Source organism: Podarcis raffonei, chromosome 12 (genome assembly GCF_027172205.1).
Source record: "Podarcis raffonei isolate rPodRaf1 chromosome 12, rPodRaf1.pri, whole genome shotgun sequence".
Lineage (NCBI taxonomy): Eukaryota > Metazoa > Chordata > Lepidosauria > Squamata > Lacertidae > Podarcis > Podarcis raffonei.
The window spans coordinates 48,482,332-48,504,676 of record NC_070613.1 but is presented as its reverse complement, the minus strand read 5'-3'; the positions used below and the strand labels follow the sequence as shown (position 1 = coordinate 48,504,676).

General features: G+C 41.1%; 1 protein-coding gene across 8 annotated transcripts in view; it reads left to right on the top strand.

Annotated features, from left to right (window-relative positions):
* ULK4 (unc-51 like kinase 4) overlaps positions 1–22,345 on the top strand; it is a 173,840-nt gene that overhangs the window by 103,494 nt on the left and 48,001 nt on the right. For 6 of the 8 annotated variants that reach the window (XM_053409500.1, XM_053409502.1, XM_053409503.1 and 3 more), the window contains 3 exons: positions 809–975; positions 1,921–2,019; positions 9,139–9,324. In XM_053409500.1, coding sequence (XP_053265475.1) covers positions 809–975; positions 1,921–2,019; positions 9,139–9,324 — 452 coding nt within the window. Of the gene's footprint in view, positions 1–808; positions 976–1,920; positions 2,020–9,138; positions 9,325–9,985; positions 10,180–22,345 lie in introns of those variants that run through there. The other 2 variants (XM_053409504.1, XR_008332893.1) reach the window with 2 other exon arrangements.

Sequence of the window (22,345 nt, the reverse complement as noted above, 5' to 3'; positions counted from 1 at the left end):
ATTATTAAGGGTCTGGAAACCAAGCCTTATGAGGAACAGTTGCGGGAGTTGGATATGTTTAGCCTGGAAGAGAGGAGACTGAGAGGAGATATGATAGCCATCTTCAAATACCTAAAGGGCTGTGACATAGAGGAAGGAGCAAGCCTGTTTTCTCCTTCTCCAGACAATGGACATGAACCCATGGCTTCAAGTTACAAGAGAGAAGATTCCAACTAAGCATTTTTTCGTAGGTCCATATTTTGCCAAATGGGTGGTCAACATTCTATGCGTATGTCTGCAGATATATATACTGTATATATGCTAACACCTTACATATTTTTATATTACTATCAATATATCAATCTGAAAATAAATTGAATCAAATTTGTTACTAGGCCACTGAAAACTCATGTGTATCAAAAAATAGAGTGTCTTTTAAAATTCAAAAAGCCATGATCGTATCCTGCCCTACTCTTTCAGGTGCATGCATTCAGCTCTCAGCTGTAAACCAATGCAACTTCTCTTTTTGTGTTACAATCACAATTGCACAGATGAATATGATTCTTTACTGTCCCCCTGCCCTACTGTCGTCACCCCTGTGTGAATGACTTCCTAGTGGGAATCCACTCTCTCAATTGTCAATTTGATACTAGGCTGCTTGTTCCCCTGCCCCCACCTTAAAGCCTGAGTTTTATATAAAGGAAAATCGGATAATAAATATCATTGATTATATGGAAATACATTATTCTGGTTAATATCCTTTTTCTTCTATATACCTATTTTCTTTGCAAATACTGTGTTTATTCATTCTGTACGCTTGTCTGTTTAGGTCTGGTCCATCACATCTGTAATCTTCTAATAGAAACTGCAGCTCTTTGCTTGGATGCAGATGATAAAAGCAACATCAAGACAGCAAATACGTTGCTTCTGTCCTTGCTTGATATTTTGCACCATATGCTGATCTACACTGCAAATATTGTCCGCCTAACACTACAGGTATATAATCTGTTTTCTGGTAGAATGAGGGTCATTGCGTATATTTTCTATTGTTCTGGTTGAATTCCCCACTATATATACAAATGCAGTTGAATAGATTAATAAGTGAATGTCTACACCAGGGGTCAGCAAACTTTTCCAGCAGGGGGCCGGTCCACTGTCCCTCAGACGTTGTGGGGGGCCAGACTATATTTTTTTAGGGGGGGGGATGAATGAATTCCTATGCCCCACAAATAACCCAGAGATGCCTTTTAAATAAAAGGACACATTCCACTCATATAAAAACACGCTGATTCCCGGACCATCCGCAGGCCGGATTTAGATTGGGCCAGATCCAGCCCCCAGGCCTTAGTTTGCCTTCCCACGGTCTACACAGTTCCACTGACAATGGTTAATTAATTACATGGGAGTTAATTGAAGCTTAAGTTTTTCTGGCTTAAGTAGTAAGTACCCATAATGGGTTCTTTGATTTTTACCAGTCCCTTTATCCAAGACGATTTGAACCCTCATATATTTTGCATGTTTCAGAGACAGAAAAATAGTAAATTTCTAGATAAGTACTGTTGACATCCATCAGGCGGAAGAGACAATGGATTGTACCTCCAAGGTGAAGTCAAACCTCTGCGTTTGCAACACCAAAGTGATCTCCCTGAGGTACAATCCTGGGCAGTGTGTTTGGAGGTCCTAGGCTGTTCCACAAATGGGGCTGCCACAATGAAAACCCTGTTCCAAGTTACTGTGGAGTAGACTTGTGGTGTATACTCAAACAAGTCTTCCCTTTCTAAAGTTGACTCACTCAAGGACATAGCAATCAAATAAAAAAAAAATTATTTTCAAAAATTAATGCTTTTCAAGGGAACCCTTGATCCTGAAATGACTGTGGTAGTGATATTTTTGATGTGTTCTTTCTAATATTGTGGTTAATTATACTTTTTTCTCATGAAGGCACAGAAATCTGGCACAGGAGGGGACACTCAAACTGCTGAGGACCTTCTGCTTATCAACAAACCCCTGACGGATCTAATTAGCTTGCTTATTCCATTGGTAAGAGCTTTGTTATTTTCAGTGAGAATGATTGGAAGGAATTATAGTTTATTTAGATCATCACCACCCCCATGTGAAAGGTTCAGATCAGGATACAGGATGATTAAAAAATAATAATTCAGAAAATACATTTCCACTTTTGAAAAGTTGCTAATACTGAGGAACAAGATTAAGTTTTTCTCTTCAAATGTTCCTCAAATGTAAGTCTTCTTTTCTTGTATTATCCATTTGCTCCTATTCTCTTGGCCCTAAATAAGAAGAATGTCCTTACTGCCCCTTACCCATATCTTTTCCTGAGCTTGTAAGTTTCATTCTCAGGATCAATATAGATGTATCAATAGTTTTATCTTTACTTCAGGTAAAGGATTGATTGCTGTCTGCACCTCCAACCATTTAGTCATTATCCATAGTTAACACAAGCCCAGGGACACTGCAAGCCTATGGAAACCTTGACAGGGATATGGGTACTTACAAAAATAAACTTTGTGTCAGCCACAAGTTGGACATCTTCTTTCAAGACTAACTTGCTTATTTTTTAAAATGCTAAGTATTAAAACTTAGCAAAACTCAGTTTCTTTAAATAATGCACAGAATAATGTCCTTGATGCATTTCTGGAAAAACTAACCAAAATAATAAACTCAGAGATAAAAAATTATTATTCAATATTTCAGTGCAAAATTTGTACCTGCATACTTAAAGGTTTTGTTAGCTTTAAATAACGTAAAACAATGATGATTTAACTTACTTTAAAATGATCCTTTGAAGTTTAATAACTATTAATTTTCCACACTCGTTCTTCCGTTCCCGCTTATGTCAGATAACTAATTTGAACCATTCTTTTTATTCACAACTGTTTACATTCTTCAATTATTTATAAGTAACTTTTATCTATTATTTATAGATAACTATTACATTACATTTCATACCAGGTCAGTTTTGATTAAGTGAGGGAAATTTGGTTGTGAAAAAACTCGCTCAAGGTCTAGGAGCACCTGGAATGTCATACAATTCAGGAAGTGGGAGCAGAAACAGGGGTGTTGCGCAAGAAGAAAAACTGTTGGCTGGGAAGTTGAATAGGAAGTTGACCTAGAAATTGACCAGGGGAGTTAATGGCCAGATTTGAGTATTTAGTGTGGTAGCTTAGTGTTGGGAAATCAAATATGAAATAGAATTAAAAGATGGGAGCCAATGAACAGGCCTCTAGCAGAGAAGGCTCTGAAAAAAGCAAGATACATTAGACAGAGAACTGAGAAACAGAGCCATGAGAGAAGGATAAGAATAGGAGGCAGACAGCTGAGGTAACCAAATGGTGCGTTAGGTGGTAAATTGATGTACATTGGCATGTAATATTATTTTTTTAAAAAAACAACAACACTCTCTAACATGTTGGGATATGAATACATGCTAGGAGAGGATATATTTGCTAGATATTATCCCTCCTTCCTTATGTTTGTGACTTCAACAGAGTGCCATCCTTTTGCAGTTTAAAAGGGCAGCTTAGGCTTGTTTTAGCCTTTTAGTTTAAGCAACCAAGGATGCTTTAAGGCACACTGGAGTCTTCTGGTATTTCCCCCTTTTCTTCCCCTTAAAACAACAACAACAACAACAATTTATTTATGCCCTGCCCATCTGGCTGGGTTTTCCCAGCCACACTGGGTGGCTTCCAACAAAATATTAAAATACAATAGTCTGTTAAACATTAAAAGCTTCCCTAAACAGGCTTGCCTTCAGATGTCCTCTAAAAGTCTGGTAGTAGTTGTTCTCTTTGACATCTGGTGGGAGGGCGTTCCACAGGGCAGGTGCCACTACTGAGAAGGCCCTCTGCCTGGTTCCCTGTAGCTTGGCTTCTCACAGCGAGGGAACCGCCAGAAGGCCCTCGGCACTGGACCTCAGTCTTGTAATAACTTTTACTTAGAATATATTTGTTGAGGAGTAACAGATACAGCAGCTTTGTTCAGGTGGGCTTAAAATGGTAATTCAGTTACAACAACATACTTAAGTCTCGCTTAAGATGTAGTCTAGGCATAGTGCTCAGACTTAGCAGGTGTTCTCACATTGCTGGCAGAGCAGAAAGAAATGGAAAGAATAAGATGGTGTGCCCGGGCAGGTAGGAGAATATATAGCCATGCCCTCCCCATCAGGGCACAGTGAGAGTGTCTTTCACAGAACTCTTTGGCAGGTTTACAGGAAAACTCTGTGAGCCTCAGCTCCTATCACATGCCTATCTAGAAAAACATGAATTGTTGGTTTGACTGCACTTCAAATATCCCCACACAATAAGAGCATTACAGTGCAGTTGGAGATGTGTGTTCTAATTCATACTTTCAACCATAAAACAAATCAAAATGCACACGAGGCAGGGAATCCCACTAAACAAATACCACCAATTGTAGCTGGATCAGAGCACAGTTTATGGAGTGAGAGTCACAGGAACTATGTTGGCCACTAATTTTGGAGTTAGGCGGATTACTCTGCTCTCCCCATGGGTAATGGTTGTAACTAGCAATGGGCAGATATCTCTACACTCAATTTAGATCGGGACAGGCAAGTTTGCAAAATATTTCATCATGTACGTGAGCTGCGTGGAGAAGAAAAAATGCAGAGGAATAGAAAGCTATAAGATTAAAACATGCATGTGCACACGCACTCACACCAATAAAATTTTTTAGAAAAGGAAATAGGTAATGCATTTCCAAATAAAAGGAAATAGGTAATGCATTTGTGGTGTTTGGAATACAGAAAGACAATTAGAAATCAAGGATGAAATTTGAATGTTTCCTAAATAAATATGAAGGCATAACAAGTAAATGTTCAGATGCAGGTCTCCAATATAAATTTGTATGAACATTGCATAATTTCAGAAAGATTTTTTGAGAAAGCGATGCTAATAAAGTTTTTTTTTTCCTTTTAGAGGAGGGAGATATTTGGAAGCCAATAAACAATATTGTTAAGATATTTCAGTCTTTATGAGTTGTAGCCACCTAAGTTCTATTCAGAGTAGATCCACTGAAATTAATTTCAATGTGTCTATGCTGAGTATGACTAATGTTGGATACAACCTTATGTGTCTTCTAATAAGTGAGATGAAATAAAAAAAATTAACAAATTTAATAGTACTGGTGAAAATTTGCTTTCCTGTTTTGCCTAATATTTGTTGAATGATCATTCTCATAACTTCCAGCAGCCCATCTGTTACAGTTGTTCTGTTGTCATATTTCCAATGTAACAAACATCTATCTGTTCTAATAAGCTCTCTTTGTGCATAACCTCATTAATGTGCTGAAATAGACTTCCCTCTGGCTATTAGATGCATTATCAACTCTATCCGTGCAAAAACTGCTGCTCCAGCTCAAGTAGTCATACACCTTTCTTGCAAGAGTTTGCAATTCATGAATGCTGTGTAACTGAGGCCAAAACAAAAGGATCATATGACAATTACTAAATTTCTGTTTTAGTCAGAGGGGAGAATTATCTCCCATTCTGTATTTACATCAACATATGTTCTGCTCTTTTTCTGTTACAGAAATCAATGAGGTTTCCAGGCATCAGTCAGTCCCAAACCTGTTTTTTCCCCAAAGGGGTTATTTCAAAATGTGCCTACAGACCATGCTGTGGGACCCTTTCTATATACAGTATATATTTCCAGTACAGTATATAAGGGGAAATTATAATTATTTTATTGTAATAATATAGCTCCCATATTATTAATTTTGTTCAGATGCTGTACACACATGGTCTGTGGAATTCTTTTTTCTTTATGCTCCCCCTTTTCTTGTGCTATAGCACTAGTAAGGTGCCCTGGCAGTATGTCAAAGTGAATTCACTTCTTTGTGACAGCAACACTCCCTGTTGATGCTGGCATTCCTGTGGATTTTGTTGTGGAAAGGAGCAAAGGTTTAGCACAGCAATCAGCCTTTAAAACAAAAGTATAAAGTGGTGTCATAGAGCAAATAACTCACAATGGGGGGGGGGCAGGGAAAAGATTACACTAAGTCAGCGGCATTCAACTTCCAAGAGTCTGCGTGATCTACCCAAAGCCGTTTGTTAAGCTTTTTTTAGGAAGTCAAAGTTTTTTTGGGGGGGACGTTTTCATAGGGTTCAAAGATGAACCAGGGACACCCCACGATTGACCAGTAGATTGCAGTCGACCTGTTGGACAACCCTGCAATAAGTGAATCCTATTGAACTCAGAGGAAACCTCCTTAGGCTCATGTTAACTTGTAAGCTGATCTATTGGCAAGTTTCCTTACAAGGATAAAAGACCTGTCTGGACGTGCCCTGAGAGTGAGAGAACATTAACGTGATTGTGTTGGAGGACAGTCTATACATAGGATGACATCCTATGTATGGCTGTGACAAGCAAGGTCTTGAATCATCCTACCCTCTAGATATTACCTGCCTTCATTGGGATAGGTCTTTTTGCCTCTAAGGTTCGAAAAAATCTTAGTGAGACTGAGACTTTGTGAGAGTTTTGTCATTTCTTTACTTGTTAGTTTCCTTGTGTGTCTTCTCTTAAAATGTTGTCTGTGCGCCCTGTCCTCTCCCACAGTTGGAATTTTCTTTGGGGTGAGGGCAGGGAGGGTATTCAAGGAAAGGAATTATTCTCCTGTTTCTTCCCTTTGCATTTTGGTCCCTGGTGGGGTTAGAGAAGGAGAGCTCTGAGTGACCGTTGTAAAGTGGTCAGCCATTTTTTCTTAGTTCTGTTGCACTCTCCTGCAGCAGCAACATCAGCAAGTCTCACACAAACTAGATCAAGTGAGACTGCTGCTTTCTACCAAATCTCATGAGGGCTGGGTGTGAGCATCTTTTACTGCTGGTAGCAGGTCTCATAGTACACGTGTGTGTGTGTGTGACTGCGGAAACTATCGAGGCATCTCTCTATTAGCTGCGGCTGGCAAAATTCTTGCAAGCATCTTAGCAAACCGTCTCTTAACAATATCCGAGGTGACCCTTCCTGAATCCCAAAATGGTTTTCGGCCTTCTAGTGGACATGATTTTCACCGCTCAACAGCTTCAGGAAAAATGCAGAGAGCAAAACCAATCCCTGTATTATCTACCTGACTAAGGCTTTCGACACTGTAAATCGTGATGCCCTGTGGACTGTCCTTCTGAAAATTGGCTGCCCAGATAAATTTGTAAACATCATTCGGCTCCTCCATGATAATACGACAGCAACAATAGCAGATAACAATGGCTCTCAAAGTGAACCATTCACAGTGGGACCAGGTGTTAAACAGGGTTGTGTTTTTGCCCCAACTCTCTTCACTATTTTCATTGCCATGATCCTACACTTTGTCAAAGGGAAGCTCCCCACTGGGGTGAAAATCATATATCGAACAGATGGAAAGCTCTTCAATCTGAGCAGGCTGAAAGCAAAGAGTAAGGTTACTGTAACTTCCATCATAGAGCTTCAGTACGCTGATGGCAACGTAGTGTGCGCACGCTCAGAAGATGACCTCCAAACCATCCTAAATATCTTCGCAGAAGCTTACAAAAAGCTTGGCCTGTTGCTCAACATCCAAAAAACCAAAGTGCTGCACCAACAAATACAAAATAACCCCTCTGCAGCACCACAAATCCAACTCAATGGTGTAATGTTGGAAAATGTCAATCACTTCTACCTAGGCAGTTATCTTTCCACAAGGGTCAACATTGATGCCGAAATCCAGCATCGCCTGAGCTCTGCAAGTGCTGCTTTCTCCCAATTGAAGTGCAGAGTGTTTGAGGACCGGGACATTTGCAGGGAAACCAAAATGCTTGTTTACAAAGCTATTGTACTACCAACCTTACTGTGTGCTTGTGAAACATGGGCCACTTACAAACACCATCTCCAACTTCTCGAAAGATTCCATCAACGGTGTCTCTGAAAAATCTTACACATCACTTGGGAAGACAGGCAAACTAATATCAATGTACTGGATGAAGCAAAGATCACCAGTGTTGAAGCAATGATTCTTCAACATCAACTTGGTTGGACTGGTCATGTTGTGCGGATGCCTGATGATCGTCTTCCAAAACAACTACTCTATTCCGAACTTAAAACTGGAAAGTGTATTGCTGGTGGTCAACAAAAGAGGTTTAAAGACTGTCTCAAGGCAAATCTAAAAAATGTAGTATAAACACCGACGACTGGGAAACACTGGCCTGCGAGAGCTCCAGTTGGAGAATAGCCTTTACCAAAGGTGTCATGGACTTTGAAGACACTCGAACTCAGAACGCAAGGGAGAAACATGCTAAGGGGAAGGCCCGCTTGGCAAATCCACACCATGATCAACTCCCACCCGGGAACCAATGTCCCCACTGTGGAAGGATGTGTGGGTCCAGAATTGGCCTCCACAGTCATTTACGGACTCATTGTTAAAACCATGTTTATGGAAGGCAATCTTACTCGGCTATGAGTGATCGCTGAAGAAGAAGAAGAGTGTGTGTGTGTGTGTTTTCTCACACGGGGGTTCCGTTCCTGCCCCCTGCACGTGTTTGCGAAGGGAATATAAGTGTGTTCCACCCTTTTAGTGATGTGTTTAGTGACATTTTCAAGTCACTTCCTGGTTCACCATGCACGGTATGTCATTCAGACATGCATTAACCAGTTGTTGCCTGTATTATTCATGTGTATTTGGTTTGCAATGCAGTTTCATAAGTTTAGTAAGTGCAGGTAATGGGACAGTGGTGTTGTTTGGCTCTCCCAGTTGGATCTGGAAGGTAGGACAACAGCTTTCCCTGGATGAGGAGGCAAAGCCTGTCAAGTCCAGAGGAAGGACATCATGTGACCAAAGTTTTCAGATTATGTTTACGAAGGAACCCTTAGCCTTAACTGTGGTTAATGCCCGTGATGATACAGAATTAAATCAAAGAAGTTCAACTCAGAAGGAAGGGGATGGACAGGGTATGTGATTAAACAATTGGAAGCGTTCCATGTGTATCCATATCTATGCTATGAAACAAGTAGTAGAATAATTGGGCTCTAAAGCACTGTATTATAACTGCCACTTTATTAAAGTAAAATTAGGGTAAGCAGAAATTATTTAAAGTTAGAAAGTGAATTCTGCTACTTCATCTGAAACCAAGGATACTGACTTCAGCAAAGTTTGCATTTCATTTACTATTTTCATTTTTAGCTTCCAAGTGACGACAATGAAATATATGTGAACGCATCACAGTGCTTGTCTTTGTTAGTGCAACTCTATGGTGGGGCCAACGTGGATAGTATGGCTCCAGAAAATATGGACAGCTTTGCTGAAGTACTACAGTTCAAAAAGGAAGTGAAAGATCAGAAGCTTCTGCTGAGAATCATTAAAAGACTGGTAAGTCACCTGCTTCACATCTACAATTTTCATGAAGTATGTCTAATGCCCATTACCTAATCTGCAAACTAAGGGGTATAAATAAAGTAAATATTTATTTGAAAGGTAGATTTTTAGGAGGTGATTTTTCTCCTTATACAAGTATAACTATTTTATACAAAGGCTTACTTTGTAATTTAAGAGGCACAAGTTGGTTAACAAAAACAATATAAATAGCTTAAAATATTAGTGTCACAAAATAATGAAATACGTTTTACATAAAACTAGTGTAGATTCTCAAATGCTTATGTGGACATCATCACCTTTATGTGACTTCTGAAACTGTACAAAATTGTGCTCTGGTGGGTCCCTTTAGGGAGCAAATACTAGAAATGGGCTAGATTCAGACACAACATGAAAACATAACTTGTTTTAATATCTGAATCTGAGCCCAGAAATCATAATTTAAGGTTCTGAAACCATGGTTTGAAACAGGTTTGCACACTGCAATTTGTGCTTTGGTTTGCTATTATGTTTTTTTTCTTCAGATTTTAAAAATATTTTTATTAAGTACAAATTAGAAAACATACATATTCACAACAAAAAATACAAAAGAAAAAGAAAATACATCTAACCAAGGGAAAAAAATTAGAGAATATTTTGTCTCTTTTCATATTTACAGTTATTTATACCTCTATAAAATGCTATTCACAATAAAGCAGTGAAATGAAAGATAAGATATCAGAAAAAAGAAAAAAAGAACAAAGAAAGAATAAAGAAGTAAAAGAAAAAGATCATAAGTGAAAATTTTTAAAAGTAGATAAATACTCACAATACATAGCCGTTTCCCATCTATATTTATATTCAATTGTATAATTTCATCTTGTCCTTATCTACCTTAAATCAATTGTTGTTGATCAATTGTTGTTGTTGTTGTTGTTTTAAAAAAGACTTCCACCGTTTACCTCACGCATTTTTAATAATCCGTTTGTCAGAACCTCTGTCCTTCATATTTTCCCTTTGGATTTCCTTAATGTCTCACTTTGTATTTTTTATATTACGCACAAGATTATTCTAAACACAACCAGACTTTTGTAGTTGAGCCCTGGTTTTGTAAATAATCATTTAAGAACTCCCATTGCTTCATAACCATAGTTTTGGATTTTCTCCTTATTATATCCGTCAGGTTTGCTAATTCCAGGTACTCGCAAAGTTTCCCCAACCATTCTCTTTTCGTTGGGATGCTGCCTTCTTTCCAATAGCTAGCAATCAAATTTCTTTGCTATTATGTTTAGATTCACAAACCATTGACAAGCTGCTCTAAATCAAACCAGGATTTGCTCGTTGTACATCTCAGATAAGAGGTGGCTCTTTAACTATAGTGAATACAAACCATTTAATTTGATTTTTTCATTTCACTTTTAATTTGTATTCCACCTTTTGTACACAAGGCAGATTACAAGCCATAGAAACCAAGCAAAATAGAAAACAAAGATCACAGTCCTATAACAATCTGACCCAATGCAAATAAGTCAGGATAGAAAATATGACTTTAAAATAAAGTTATATAAAAAAAAATTTAAAAAATTGTCTAGTAGCACCTGTGACGTTAACATATAATTATATTAACTTAAATTAAAGTAATTTTGTTGTCCCCGAGAGGGGGCAATGACAATAAAGATATTATTATTATTATATGACAGTGCTGGAGGTGAAATATTTAACAGGTTACCCAATCAGAACCCAGGGGGCTGGAGTCAGAGGGACTATAGCTCTGGGAGGGGCGAAGGGGGTAGTTCGTTGGGAGTTGGGTAGTTGGTTGGAGTGGGAGTGAATTGGGATAGAGTCTGTGGGTAGGTTGAGTTAGTGTAGCGAAATAAGCTGAGTCAGGAACAGTTAGGAGCTAGGAAGACAAGTAAATATCTGAGAGGTAGTTTAGTGAGTGAGAGCAGGTAGCGGAAGTTATAGGTCTGGATAGGCACCCCATGAATGTAATTGACCGATACCATTTATGAAACCACACGCTTGTTAAACTGCAATAAATAAACAGAAGTTTATGTTCCAATTTAACCCTGACTGGACTCAGTATTGTACCAGGTAGGGCCTGGGTGGTGGCAGCGAGAAATAAAGTGGTGGCACAGGGATCAATAGACAGTGAAACGTCCGGGGAGCCTGTGTGATCGCCACAGCACTGTAGAGACCAACTAAGTTTGTTCTTGGTATGAGCTTTCGTGTGCATGCACACTTCTTCAGATACATTGAAACAGAAGTCACCAGACCTTTATATATAGTGAGAGGGTGGGGAGGGGTATTACTCAGAAGGGTCTTGGGAATGGGTGATTGGCTGATAGGTGTGGTAAACCTGTTGACGACTGTTAACGACTGCAATTACAGGAAAAAGCAAGGGATGAGATTGTCAAAAATAGCTTTATCACGTATAGTGAGATAAGAATCCAATGTCTCTATTCAGACCAGGTCTCTCCATGGTTTTAAGTTTGGTAATAAGTTGTAATTCAGCAACTTCTCTTTTCAGTCTCTTTCTGAAATTCTTTTGTAATAAGACAGCTACTTTGAGATCTTGTATAGAATGTCCTGGGAGATTGAATTGTTCTCCTACTGGTTTCTCTGTTTTGTGATTCCTGATGTCAGATTTATGTCCATTTATCCTTTGTCGTAGGACAATTTTTTTTATATATATATTTGTTGTTGTTGTTTAGTCGTTCAGTCGTGTCCGAGTCTTTGTGACCCCTTGGACCAGAGCACGCTAGGCACTCCTGTCTTCCACTGCTTCCCGCAGTTTGGTCAAACTCATGCTGGTAGCTTCGAGAACACTGTCCAACCATCTCGTCCTCTGTCGTCCCCTTCTCCTTGTGCCCTCCATCTTTCCCAACATCAGGGTCTTTTCCAGGGAGTCTTCTCTTCTCATGAGGTGGCCAAAGTATTGGAGCCTCAGCTTTACGATCTGTCCTTCCAGTGAGCCCTCAGGGCTGATTTCCTTAAGAATGGATAGGTTTGATCTTCTTGCAATCCATGGGACTCTCAAGAGTCTCCTCCAGCACCATAATTCAAAAGCATCAATTCTTCGGCAGTCAGCCTTCTTTATGGTCCAGTGAAAGAAAAGTCAAATGCTGTAAAGAAAAATATTGCATAGGAACCTGGGGTGTGTGTGTGTGTATTTCTACTGCGTCAGACCAACACGGCTACCTACCTGAATTTAAAATAAATGCAGTTTAGGCATCATATAATATTTAAAATAAGCTATGGTTTAATGTGAATGATCAACATACTGATGCAAGCTGCCCAAAAGTTCCTGCAGTGCTTCTCCCACTGCTACTGCTGTGCCATTCATGAAGCAAGTCAGAGTTTGACATTCTGTTGTCCAATGTTAAATGGTATGTTTCTTCCAAACACCAAGGTATGTTCTTGACTTGGCATTCCTGGCTTATTTGGGGGAACAAGCCATGAGCCCAGAGGACACAACAAGCTGGACTCTGGCTTGTTTCATCTATGGTGCAGTGGCAAGTGTAGGAGAAATGCTGCACAAAAACAATCATTGGGATGTGTACACTGGGCCATAGTTACTTGAGGAGAAACCTGGTAGTCAGGAGATGTATTTAAACAAGATTCAACTAATGAGGAAAGAGTTTCATCGGTTAAATTGCACCTTAGCTTTTAGTCTGCATGAGTAAGACATGTCAGAAACTGGTTTTAAAAACATGATCATGCCTTTCTATAGCAAAAATGAGCATGAGAAGAATTACCGGTATTTTTCCTTGAGTAGGTCATAGACATTTCTCTATTCTGCAATGTGAAACACTTCGTTTCCCGTCTTTTTAGTAATTCTGTTGCATTGTAGAACTACAGATTATTGATTGTTCTCATCAAGAAAGAAAAGCACTAATGGTAGAGTGGTTATAAGATGCATTAATTATCAACAAAAAATACACTATCACTTGTTAGTGAATGGAAACTAGCTGGCATATAATGACTTTTCATTCCTCTCACACTTCTCCCGCTTAAGTGGCAAATTAGTTTCTTGGAAATAGATTGAACAGGAATACATGGCAATTCACATGATATGCACACTGCTTATCATACTTCTCACCTTGAAGTCTCATGGGAAGATCCTTTAGCTGTATTTTTAGGTAATTAGCTCTTCCTCAACAATAGCAACCAAGGAAGAGTATTCTGCCCTAATAGGGATATCTGCTCTCTGAATTTGTCATCTTGGTTTTATTGAAGACAGACAGACAGCAGCTTCTGCATGGTTTGTGAGAACTGCAGCTAGGTGTGTGAATAGTACAGATGCAAAACCCATGAGAAAGACCCATAATGCATTGGCTGGCATTTATACTCTGGAGCTGTGCAACTATAGAGTAGATACATCAGTTTTGGTAGGATCATCATTTTTACTATTGCTAATCTGTCTGGGAGGGTAAAATGGGATCGTTTGTGAATACAGTCTGTTAAGGTGTCATGAGACTTTTCTTCAAGACAATAGTATTGTTGTAAGTTGTGGCGGGGGGTGAGGGCTGTATGCTTGAAATCCTTCTAATTCCTGGATTCAAGGGTTAAAATCCAATGGAGGATTGAAGTAGCCAGGCCAGCTTCTTGGTAATAATCCCCTAAATTTAGGTCCTGAGGGTAACAAAGGAAGTGGCTCTGTGCTGGAAGCCAAATGGGTGGGACCTGCCTGCCTCAACTGGTTAGTAAGGTAAAGGGACCCCTGACCATTAGGTCCAGTCGTGACCGACTCTGGGGTTGCGGTGCTCATCTCGCTTTATTGGCCAAGGGAGCCGGTGTACAGCTTCCGGGTCATGTGGCCAGCATGACTAAGCCGCTTCTGGCGAACCAGAGCAGCACATGGAAACGCTGTTTACCTTCCCGCCAGAATGGTACCTATTTATCTACTTGCACTTTGACGTGCTTTCGATCTGCTAGGTTGGCAGGAGCAGGGACCAAGCAACGGGAGCTCACCCCGTCACGGGGATTCAAACCACCGACCTTCTGATCGGCAAGTCCTAGGCTCTGTGGTTTAACCCACAGCACCACCCGCGTCCCCAACTGGTTAGTAGTAAGAAGGGGGAAAGCCAAAGTTGAGTTGTGTGGGAGAGCTGGGCTAGAAGAAGCAGACTGCAGTAGAAAGAAGCCTGAGAGGGAGAGACGTGCTTGATTTCTGTTTGAATCCAAGGCTGGATTCAATAGGAGAAGCAAGACCCATTTTGGGGTATTGATGCTGTGAGCCCCTACATTGTAGGTTCAGGTTGTATATTTGTGTAAATAAAGCACATATTATAAAGACACCATAGCGTCTACTGTTCCTGATTCTAAGGAAAGGGAACCCTGGGTAAGTGCCTGGGACCCCTGGAGTCTTGCACCACTCAGAGATGCATATGGAATGCACATGGCAAAGTTACACTGAATGTTATATTCAACTGAAGGGCTGCAGGGAGAATTGTTTCTATTCTAATCACTCCCGATCCCACTCAACCAGATACAAAAGTGGCAGAAAAAGAATAATTAAATAGAAACCCATTGGCTGCTGCTCAACCAAATCCACTTTTTTGGTTAACCCAGTTACCAGTAAGGCAGCCACAAGACCACTAACCTTATTTGAAAGACCTGTAATATACACAGATGGACAAGGCCCTAGTATAACATCCACGACCTATAAAATTATGCTGTGGACATTGGTCTGGATAAAGAGGAATGTTTTTGCCAGGCGCCTAAAGATATGTAATGAAGATGCCAGACAACCCACTCTGGGGAGAGCATTCCACAGATGGGGAGCCACCACAGAAAAGACCTGTTCTCCTGTTGCCACCTTCCAAACCTTTTGGATGACAAGCACAGGGTCCAGGTGGGTTCAGATCGGGAGAGGCAGTCCATAAGGTATTGCAATACCGAGCCATGTAAGGCTTTATAGGTCAATACCAGCCCTTTGAATTGGGCCTGGAAACTACTGTAATTGGCAGCCAGTGCAGTCAGGCCAAGATTGAATCATATTTGATTGGATCATAGAATTATAGAATTGTAGAGTTGGAAGGCACTCCAAGGGTCATCTAGTCCAACCCCCTGCAGTGCATGAATTTCAATTAGATTATACATGACAGATGGGCTTAAAAACTTCCAGGAAAGGAGAGTTCGCCACATCCCATGGGAGTCTGTTCCACTGCCAGACAGCTCTTACTGTCAGAAAGTTCTTTCTGATGTTTAGTTGGAATCTGCTTTATTGATCACAGGCCTCCCAAGTTCTGTTTATTTTCTTCCTCAAGCTTGCTTCAGAAATAAAAAGCTAGCTTAAGACTAAGGTACATTTATACATATAAGAAACAAGTTGTGAACCCTATGTTTTTGTTGCAAAAGCACTGTTGATAGTATTAATGCCACAGCAGTTTTTAAAAATCACAATGCTAGTGTCGAGAAGCCTTATTTGTATGTAAACTCCACCCAAGGTTTTTGTATAATAGTTACAAGCATGTTTTAATGAAATTTGAGACTCTTGAGAGATCATAGATACCAAGGCCTTTACTGCTAAAGAGTTGCTTAGCAACCTTAAACCATTACATTTGCAGGCACTGTAATGATATGATACACTTCTCTATTGCCAGTTTCTGATGAAAAAGTAGTAGAACTAATCACATTCTAAAGGTTATATTCTGGTGGTGAGTTAGGAAACTATGCTGTAAAAGAAGTCTTTCCTCATATTGACACCAAGGTAGATTTTCACCATTGTCCATTAAGCAAATATATATATACTGTTTCTACACAGCTGGTTGAGTTTCATACAGTGGCGTTTCAAGCTGCAAAAGCCATTGTTGTTCCTTGTTGGCATGACCTGACTTCAAAGTACCATTATTCATTTGTCAATAAACATCACAATTGTAACAATGGTGTGGTCATTGTTGAGCAAACACCACCATATTTGGTTCTTATTGCTCAGTGATAAGTTCCACATTGTAAGCAGTGTATTCATAGCCCATGTGATCCTGCCTGTGTGCACACAGTTATCTCCAGTAAAGATCCCAAGCACTTCTTTGCTAATTCCTCAAATTACAACTTTCTGTGAACACACATGTAAGATGCATGCATGTTTGTACAGGACACACTAGGAGATCTGGTAACACCACTCACTGTAATATCAGAAGACTAGCAATAACTTTTCAATATATCTGGACCAGGAGCTGAGGGTGGGTGGAATGGAAAGTGTCTTTTGTAATTTTATATAGGTCTCAGTGCTTAGTTTCTGTTGTCGGTTTTGCTAGGTTGGGGATAGGAGATGCGTCTGACAACAGAATTCCATTATGAAGCATTCTTTTTGAAGATCTGGATATCTTGAGTTTGTGTTGAATGGCAGATCTAGATTTGTAATGTTAAGAGTGTTTAACATGTGCATACTTACTAATTACTCTTGAGGATTCCCATAAAAGTGAACCACCCCCTTGAATTAAATTCTTACATAGGGAGGGAGCAGTAAAAAGGAGAGAGAGAGAGAGCCAACAACACATGATGAATCCATGCTTTGAAAAGGCAGCTGATCTGAACCTCAGGTTTGCAAGTGGTGTCTAAATATAGCACTTGGAATGAGGTTGTGCTTTCAGTGTATTTCACAGTAATTGACTTTTTTTAGGTTTAGATGATGTTGTAATTCACATATTCAGGAATGAAACCTAAACATTTTGAATTATGAAGGATCACCTAATTAATCATGTATATATATATGCCCACTGCTGCCATTTCTTTACAAACTATTAAAATGTATTTTTAATATGAATACTATTATAAATGTATAACAACCATAATTTGTATAGTGATGTTGATGTACTGGTCTATGCATGAGTTGTGAATTACAGTTTCATATTTCATACTGCTTTTTTCTGGGATATGAAGTCCTCTTGATTAGAACAGCCTGCCAGAATATATATTCAATTGAGTGCTTGACCTTAGGCATCTGTTTTCTTTATTTTCATATTTTGATGTATTCTGTGCTTGGACTTTTACTTTTGCTATCTCCACTAGTTTATTATTGGTTGTCAATTAGGGGTGTTGCTGGTGTTCATTAGGACCTTTGGTCCACCATGAAATACATCTGATACATTATTAAATGCTTTCCTACACAGTTCCTCAGATTTGCACAGTAGTTTTAAATTGCCCATGCAAAATGCTTTCATGATTTTGAAGGTATGCTTTAGATTTGGAATTAACTGTCATTATCCACAGAAGCTGAATATCTATGTCCTTGAATTCCAGGTGTTAATTAACTGCGTGCATGCATTCCATTTTGTCCCTTGATTTCCAGAAGAGTCAGAACTAGCCAGCCCCATGGCAAAACTATATATGGTATGAAGAACAGCTTGTTTTCCACAGTGATCAACTAGATGCCTATGGGAAACACAAAAACAAGAACATTTTTCAGTGAAATCAGTGTCACTTATAGAAAGGAGGTGTGTGGGTGTGCGCACGCATAAGCCCTAAGATATAGTGACCTCATTTACATATCACATGTGCAAACCAGAACTATTAAGGCTTATGGAAAATAGTTGCCTCTCCCCCTGCCTTATTTCTTTGTGTTTGGGGGGCCTATGTCTTCAACTCTCTGGGAAAAGGAGGCAGGTGACATAGTACTGTGGTTTATGGATCCTATGGAAAGAAAAAAACCCATTAAAACCAACTTTATTGCATATTCCTTGACTTGGACTGGGGGCTGTCATTTGTTGCTCCAGCAACAAAATGTCTCAGGTTGACCCTCAATGTCAAAAACTTGAAAAACAGATCTGGAGAGCCAGGGACTAGATAGACAAATATTCCGTCTGGGTATAAGGCAGTTTCCTATCTCTCTGTAATGATAAAAGGTTCAGACTTGGAACCCGTGGACAGGTCCCTGAGTGCTGCTTTTTCCCCCTCAGATTTTTTTTAATGCCTGAGATACAGAAATAATTACAGTCATACCTCGGGTTACGAACGCTACAGGTTGCGTGCTTTTGGGTTGAGGACCGCGCCGAACCTGGAAGTACCCGAATGGGTTACGCAGGCGCAGAAGCACAAAATGACGTCATGTGCAGAAGTGCCGAATCGCGGCAGATGCTTCAGACTATGAACGCTGCGGATTGGGAACGTGCCTCCCACACGGATCACATTCGCAACCGGGGGTATGACTGTATTATGAACCATGGAAACATCACCAAGAAAAGGAAGATTTTAAAATGTTACCAAGAAAAGACTTTATTCCTTGTTGGTGAATGAAGAAGAGCTAGAAAGTTCTGGTTAGAATTAAAGTATCTGATAAATAAAACCCTTCTGATTAAATTGGTGCTTGACCCTAAAGGTTATCTCATTACGTATTTGAAAAGAATAGTTTCAGAGGCCAAAAATCTATCTGTTCTTTATGTTAGTGGCAGCCAAATTAGCCACCAAATATTGGAAAAATAGTAAAACACCATCACTGGAATAATGGGGTATGCAGAGCAATCCAAACATATTTACTCAGAGGTAAGTGCCACTGAGTTCATTGGCGTTTATTCTCCAGTAAGTGTGCTTTGGGTTGAAGCCTTAGCTACTGTGATCCAGGTAACAAGCAATATACTAATTAAAGAAGGACATTGAAAGATTAACCTATTTTGAAGAGAGGCAGAAATTGCTTGGATATTATTGGAAATCTAATTATGCCAATATCAAGGGAAATCCCTTCTCTTCGTTGTGGAATGATGAGATGATTTTCTTTCCCTTTTACTTTTTTAAATATGAATAATTCTGCTCCTATTTTCCTGTCCTTTTGTGCCTTGTTGACTGCAACATGTATTTATTTATAAATTTGTTGCTATATCATTTTTAATTTATGAGGCACCTAAAAATGTGTCTGGTAGAAGGATAGAGTGAATTCTGTTTCCTACAATGCTAGTTTTGTTTGTGCAATGAGTTTTGTAGATGAGGGAGTATTCATATATGAAGCCCCTTAACAGCAGCCCAAATTAGTACAATCCAGGGAATAAAAACTTCACTAACTGATGCTGTGCTATGTCTACTGAATATCTAAATCATAGCCCTGAATGAATACATTTACATCATGTGACTATGGCCTACTGCCTCTTTTCCCTCTTCTCTTTAAGGAAATCAAAACTTTTGTTCTGGTTCCCACCCTCCAAAACAAATTCAAAGCATATCTTGACTCCTTCCTAGTTGTCTCCTGTGCAAATTCTTGCTCTCTTCAAATACATTCCCCAGCTTCTGTAGTCCAACCATCTTCCCCCTGAATGGTGATGTTTTGCTTTCTTATTTCTTCCAAATTGTTTCAGATCATTTCTTCTCCAATAAAACTTAATGCTACACATGACCAAAACAAAGTTTTCTATATCAGTTGGGTAGTAGTTGGTAAGCTTCAGAACAGGTGAGCATTGTGAGCCCCGCTAGAAATAAGGTATAAAAACTTCCTAATAAAATCACCTTCATGCTAATCAAACTCATTTTCATTGGTCAGAAAGACTTTCTAACCTGCTCCAGTGGCTCTAAATCACGGGTGTCAAACACAAGGCCCGCGGGCCGAATCCGGCCCGCCAGACCTCGTCATGTGGCCCGTGTAGCATTTCCAGGATCGTGGGACGAAACTGGCCAGGCAGCCGCGGCCCCGCTCCCCCGGGGAACGTGCCCTGTCATCCTCCGCTTCTGCCTTGCTCCCTGTGACAGGAATTCCCCAAAGTGCATCAGCATCTGCCGCTTGCCCAGCAGACCCGGCGCCGCCTTGCGCCCGGCGCCCCCGCCATCCTCGGCGCAGGGAGCGAGGGGCGCGCAGGCAGGCGCTGCCCGGCGGAGCGACGGCTCCTTCCGAGTGGCTGGCAGCGTCTGGGCATGACTGGCCTCCCGCCTGGTCCCGCGGCAGCTGCAGACGCGGCCGAAGCAGCACAGGGAAGGAGACGCCCGGCCGCCCAGCCCAGCCCCGCACGCTCCCGCTCTCTCTCGGCGGCCGGGGAGCGGGGCCAAAGCGGGCCCCCACCCGAATGGCGGCTGCGTGAGCCAATAGGCGAGCTGGGGGAGAGGGGGAGGCGGGGCTCCGGAGAACAAAGGAGGGAGGGGGCACCCGGGAGAAGGGGGCGGGGCGGGAGGAGCGGGAAGCGCGGCGCCCGGGACGCCCCAGTTCCGCCGGGTTAGAAGCCGGCGGCCTACCTCTGCTGGCCGCGGAAGGCAGCCGGGTCTGGGTCGCGCCCCGAGAGCGGTGGGGTCCCGCGCGCAGCCTGCCCTCCAGGCCGGGAAGCAGCTCCTGGGCTCCGCCTGAAGCTACGCAGAGCCCGCAAGGTGCCCTCGGCGCAACTTGGCCAGGGCAAAAGGCGAAGCTCTGGAGGGAAAGGTGGCCGGATTCCCCTCCTTGGCGGGTCCGGTGGTCTCCCGCCTCCTCTGAGGAAGGGTCTCTTCTTCAGCTTTTCTGATCCTTCGTGGCCCCATTGGGAGAAGCTGAAATAAATAATGGCCGTGCCATTAAAGTTCTCTCTTTTATAAAAGGGATCCTAATAGAATCGTAGAGTTGGAAGGGATCCCCAGGGCTATCCAGTACTGTACAACCCCTGCAGTGCAGGAATCTCAGCCATAGCATCCATGGCAGACAGACATCCCACCTCTGCTTAAAAACCTCCAAGAAGGGAAAAACCTCCCGAGGGAGACCATTCCCCTGTTGAACAGCCCTTACCAGCAGAAAGTTCTTTCCCATGTTTAGTCAAAATCTTTATTGTAACGTGAATCCACTGGTTCAAGTCCTACCTTCCCTAATGGAAGAATACAAGCTTGCTCCATTTCCCATGCGAAATGCCCCTTAGACAGCTGAAGATGGCTATCATATCTCTTCTCAGTCTCCTGCCTTAGGTTGGTGGATCGGTGGACCTCCGATGGGAACGTGGTCCAGAGGGAGCATGCCTGGACTAGGAACCCTTGACTGAATGCTGAAATCCTCACCACAGGCAGGAAACTCACTGCCATCAACAGAGGAATAGCAGCGCTTACTCCCCATGACCCTACAGTAGCTGCTGCAATAGTATTTTGACAGGCGTGTGACACCCATATCTTTATCCCAACAGAAGTGCATGCTTTTAGTACTTTCAGGTGGGATCTGTCTTGGTGGTGCATCCTGGAGGCTGCTCTTTAAAATGAAGGCTAGGGACCCTGTGAAGATTGAAGCACCCTGCCAGCTGACTATAAAAAAGCTGGCGGAACTGGGGATTATGACCTGGCCTAAGGTGGTGTGAGTGTGTATTCTGTGTCACTCCCCTCTACACTTGAGGTTCTGGAAGTGCAGTTGCGTTCCCAGACATTGATGGACTGACCTCAGGAAAACGATGTCAGCCATCTAGTCAGAAAAGTTAAAAAAAAGTTAATGCCTTGTGTTTGCCATATGTGTAATAAAAAGTGTTTGGCAATATTTGTATGTTTTTTAAAAAAAATACTGTCTGTTACCAAAAATCATTTTTCAATAAATTGTACAATAATTGTACATTTGAATATCTACTTGCCATTATTCTGACTATGTTTCTGCTTTCAGAGCTAGTTACTACTTACATTATTACAAAAAACAGTAATAATTAAATGCAGTGACAATAATTTATGATAATAAAGAGCGGACACATAGTCCTACAGATACAACCGGCCCTTTGATGGTGACCAAACTGCTGATGCGGCCCCCGATGATTTTGAGTTTGACACCCCTGCTCTAAATGAAGCTCAGAATCCCACTAGGGGCCTCCGTGGCTATAGTAGTGTACAGTACTTGCATGCAATGGAATTTGCACCCTCCTCAACTAGCTAGCAGCTGGCCCAGAACAATTTAAAAGGACGGATATGCTATTTTTGCAGTTAAAGACTTGCATTGACCGGTACTGCCATCTTTGTGTCACACAAAGCGCACTAAGATGCACATTCTAAAACATTCATGGTTGAAGTAATAGCGTTCCTTTTATAATCCAAACCAATGTTGTGACTTTTAAAATGTATAAAATAACTAGATGTGTGTTATATCCTGAATGAATTTGCATCCAAAACATTAGGGACGTCTTAAGACTAACTG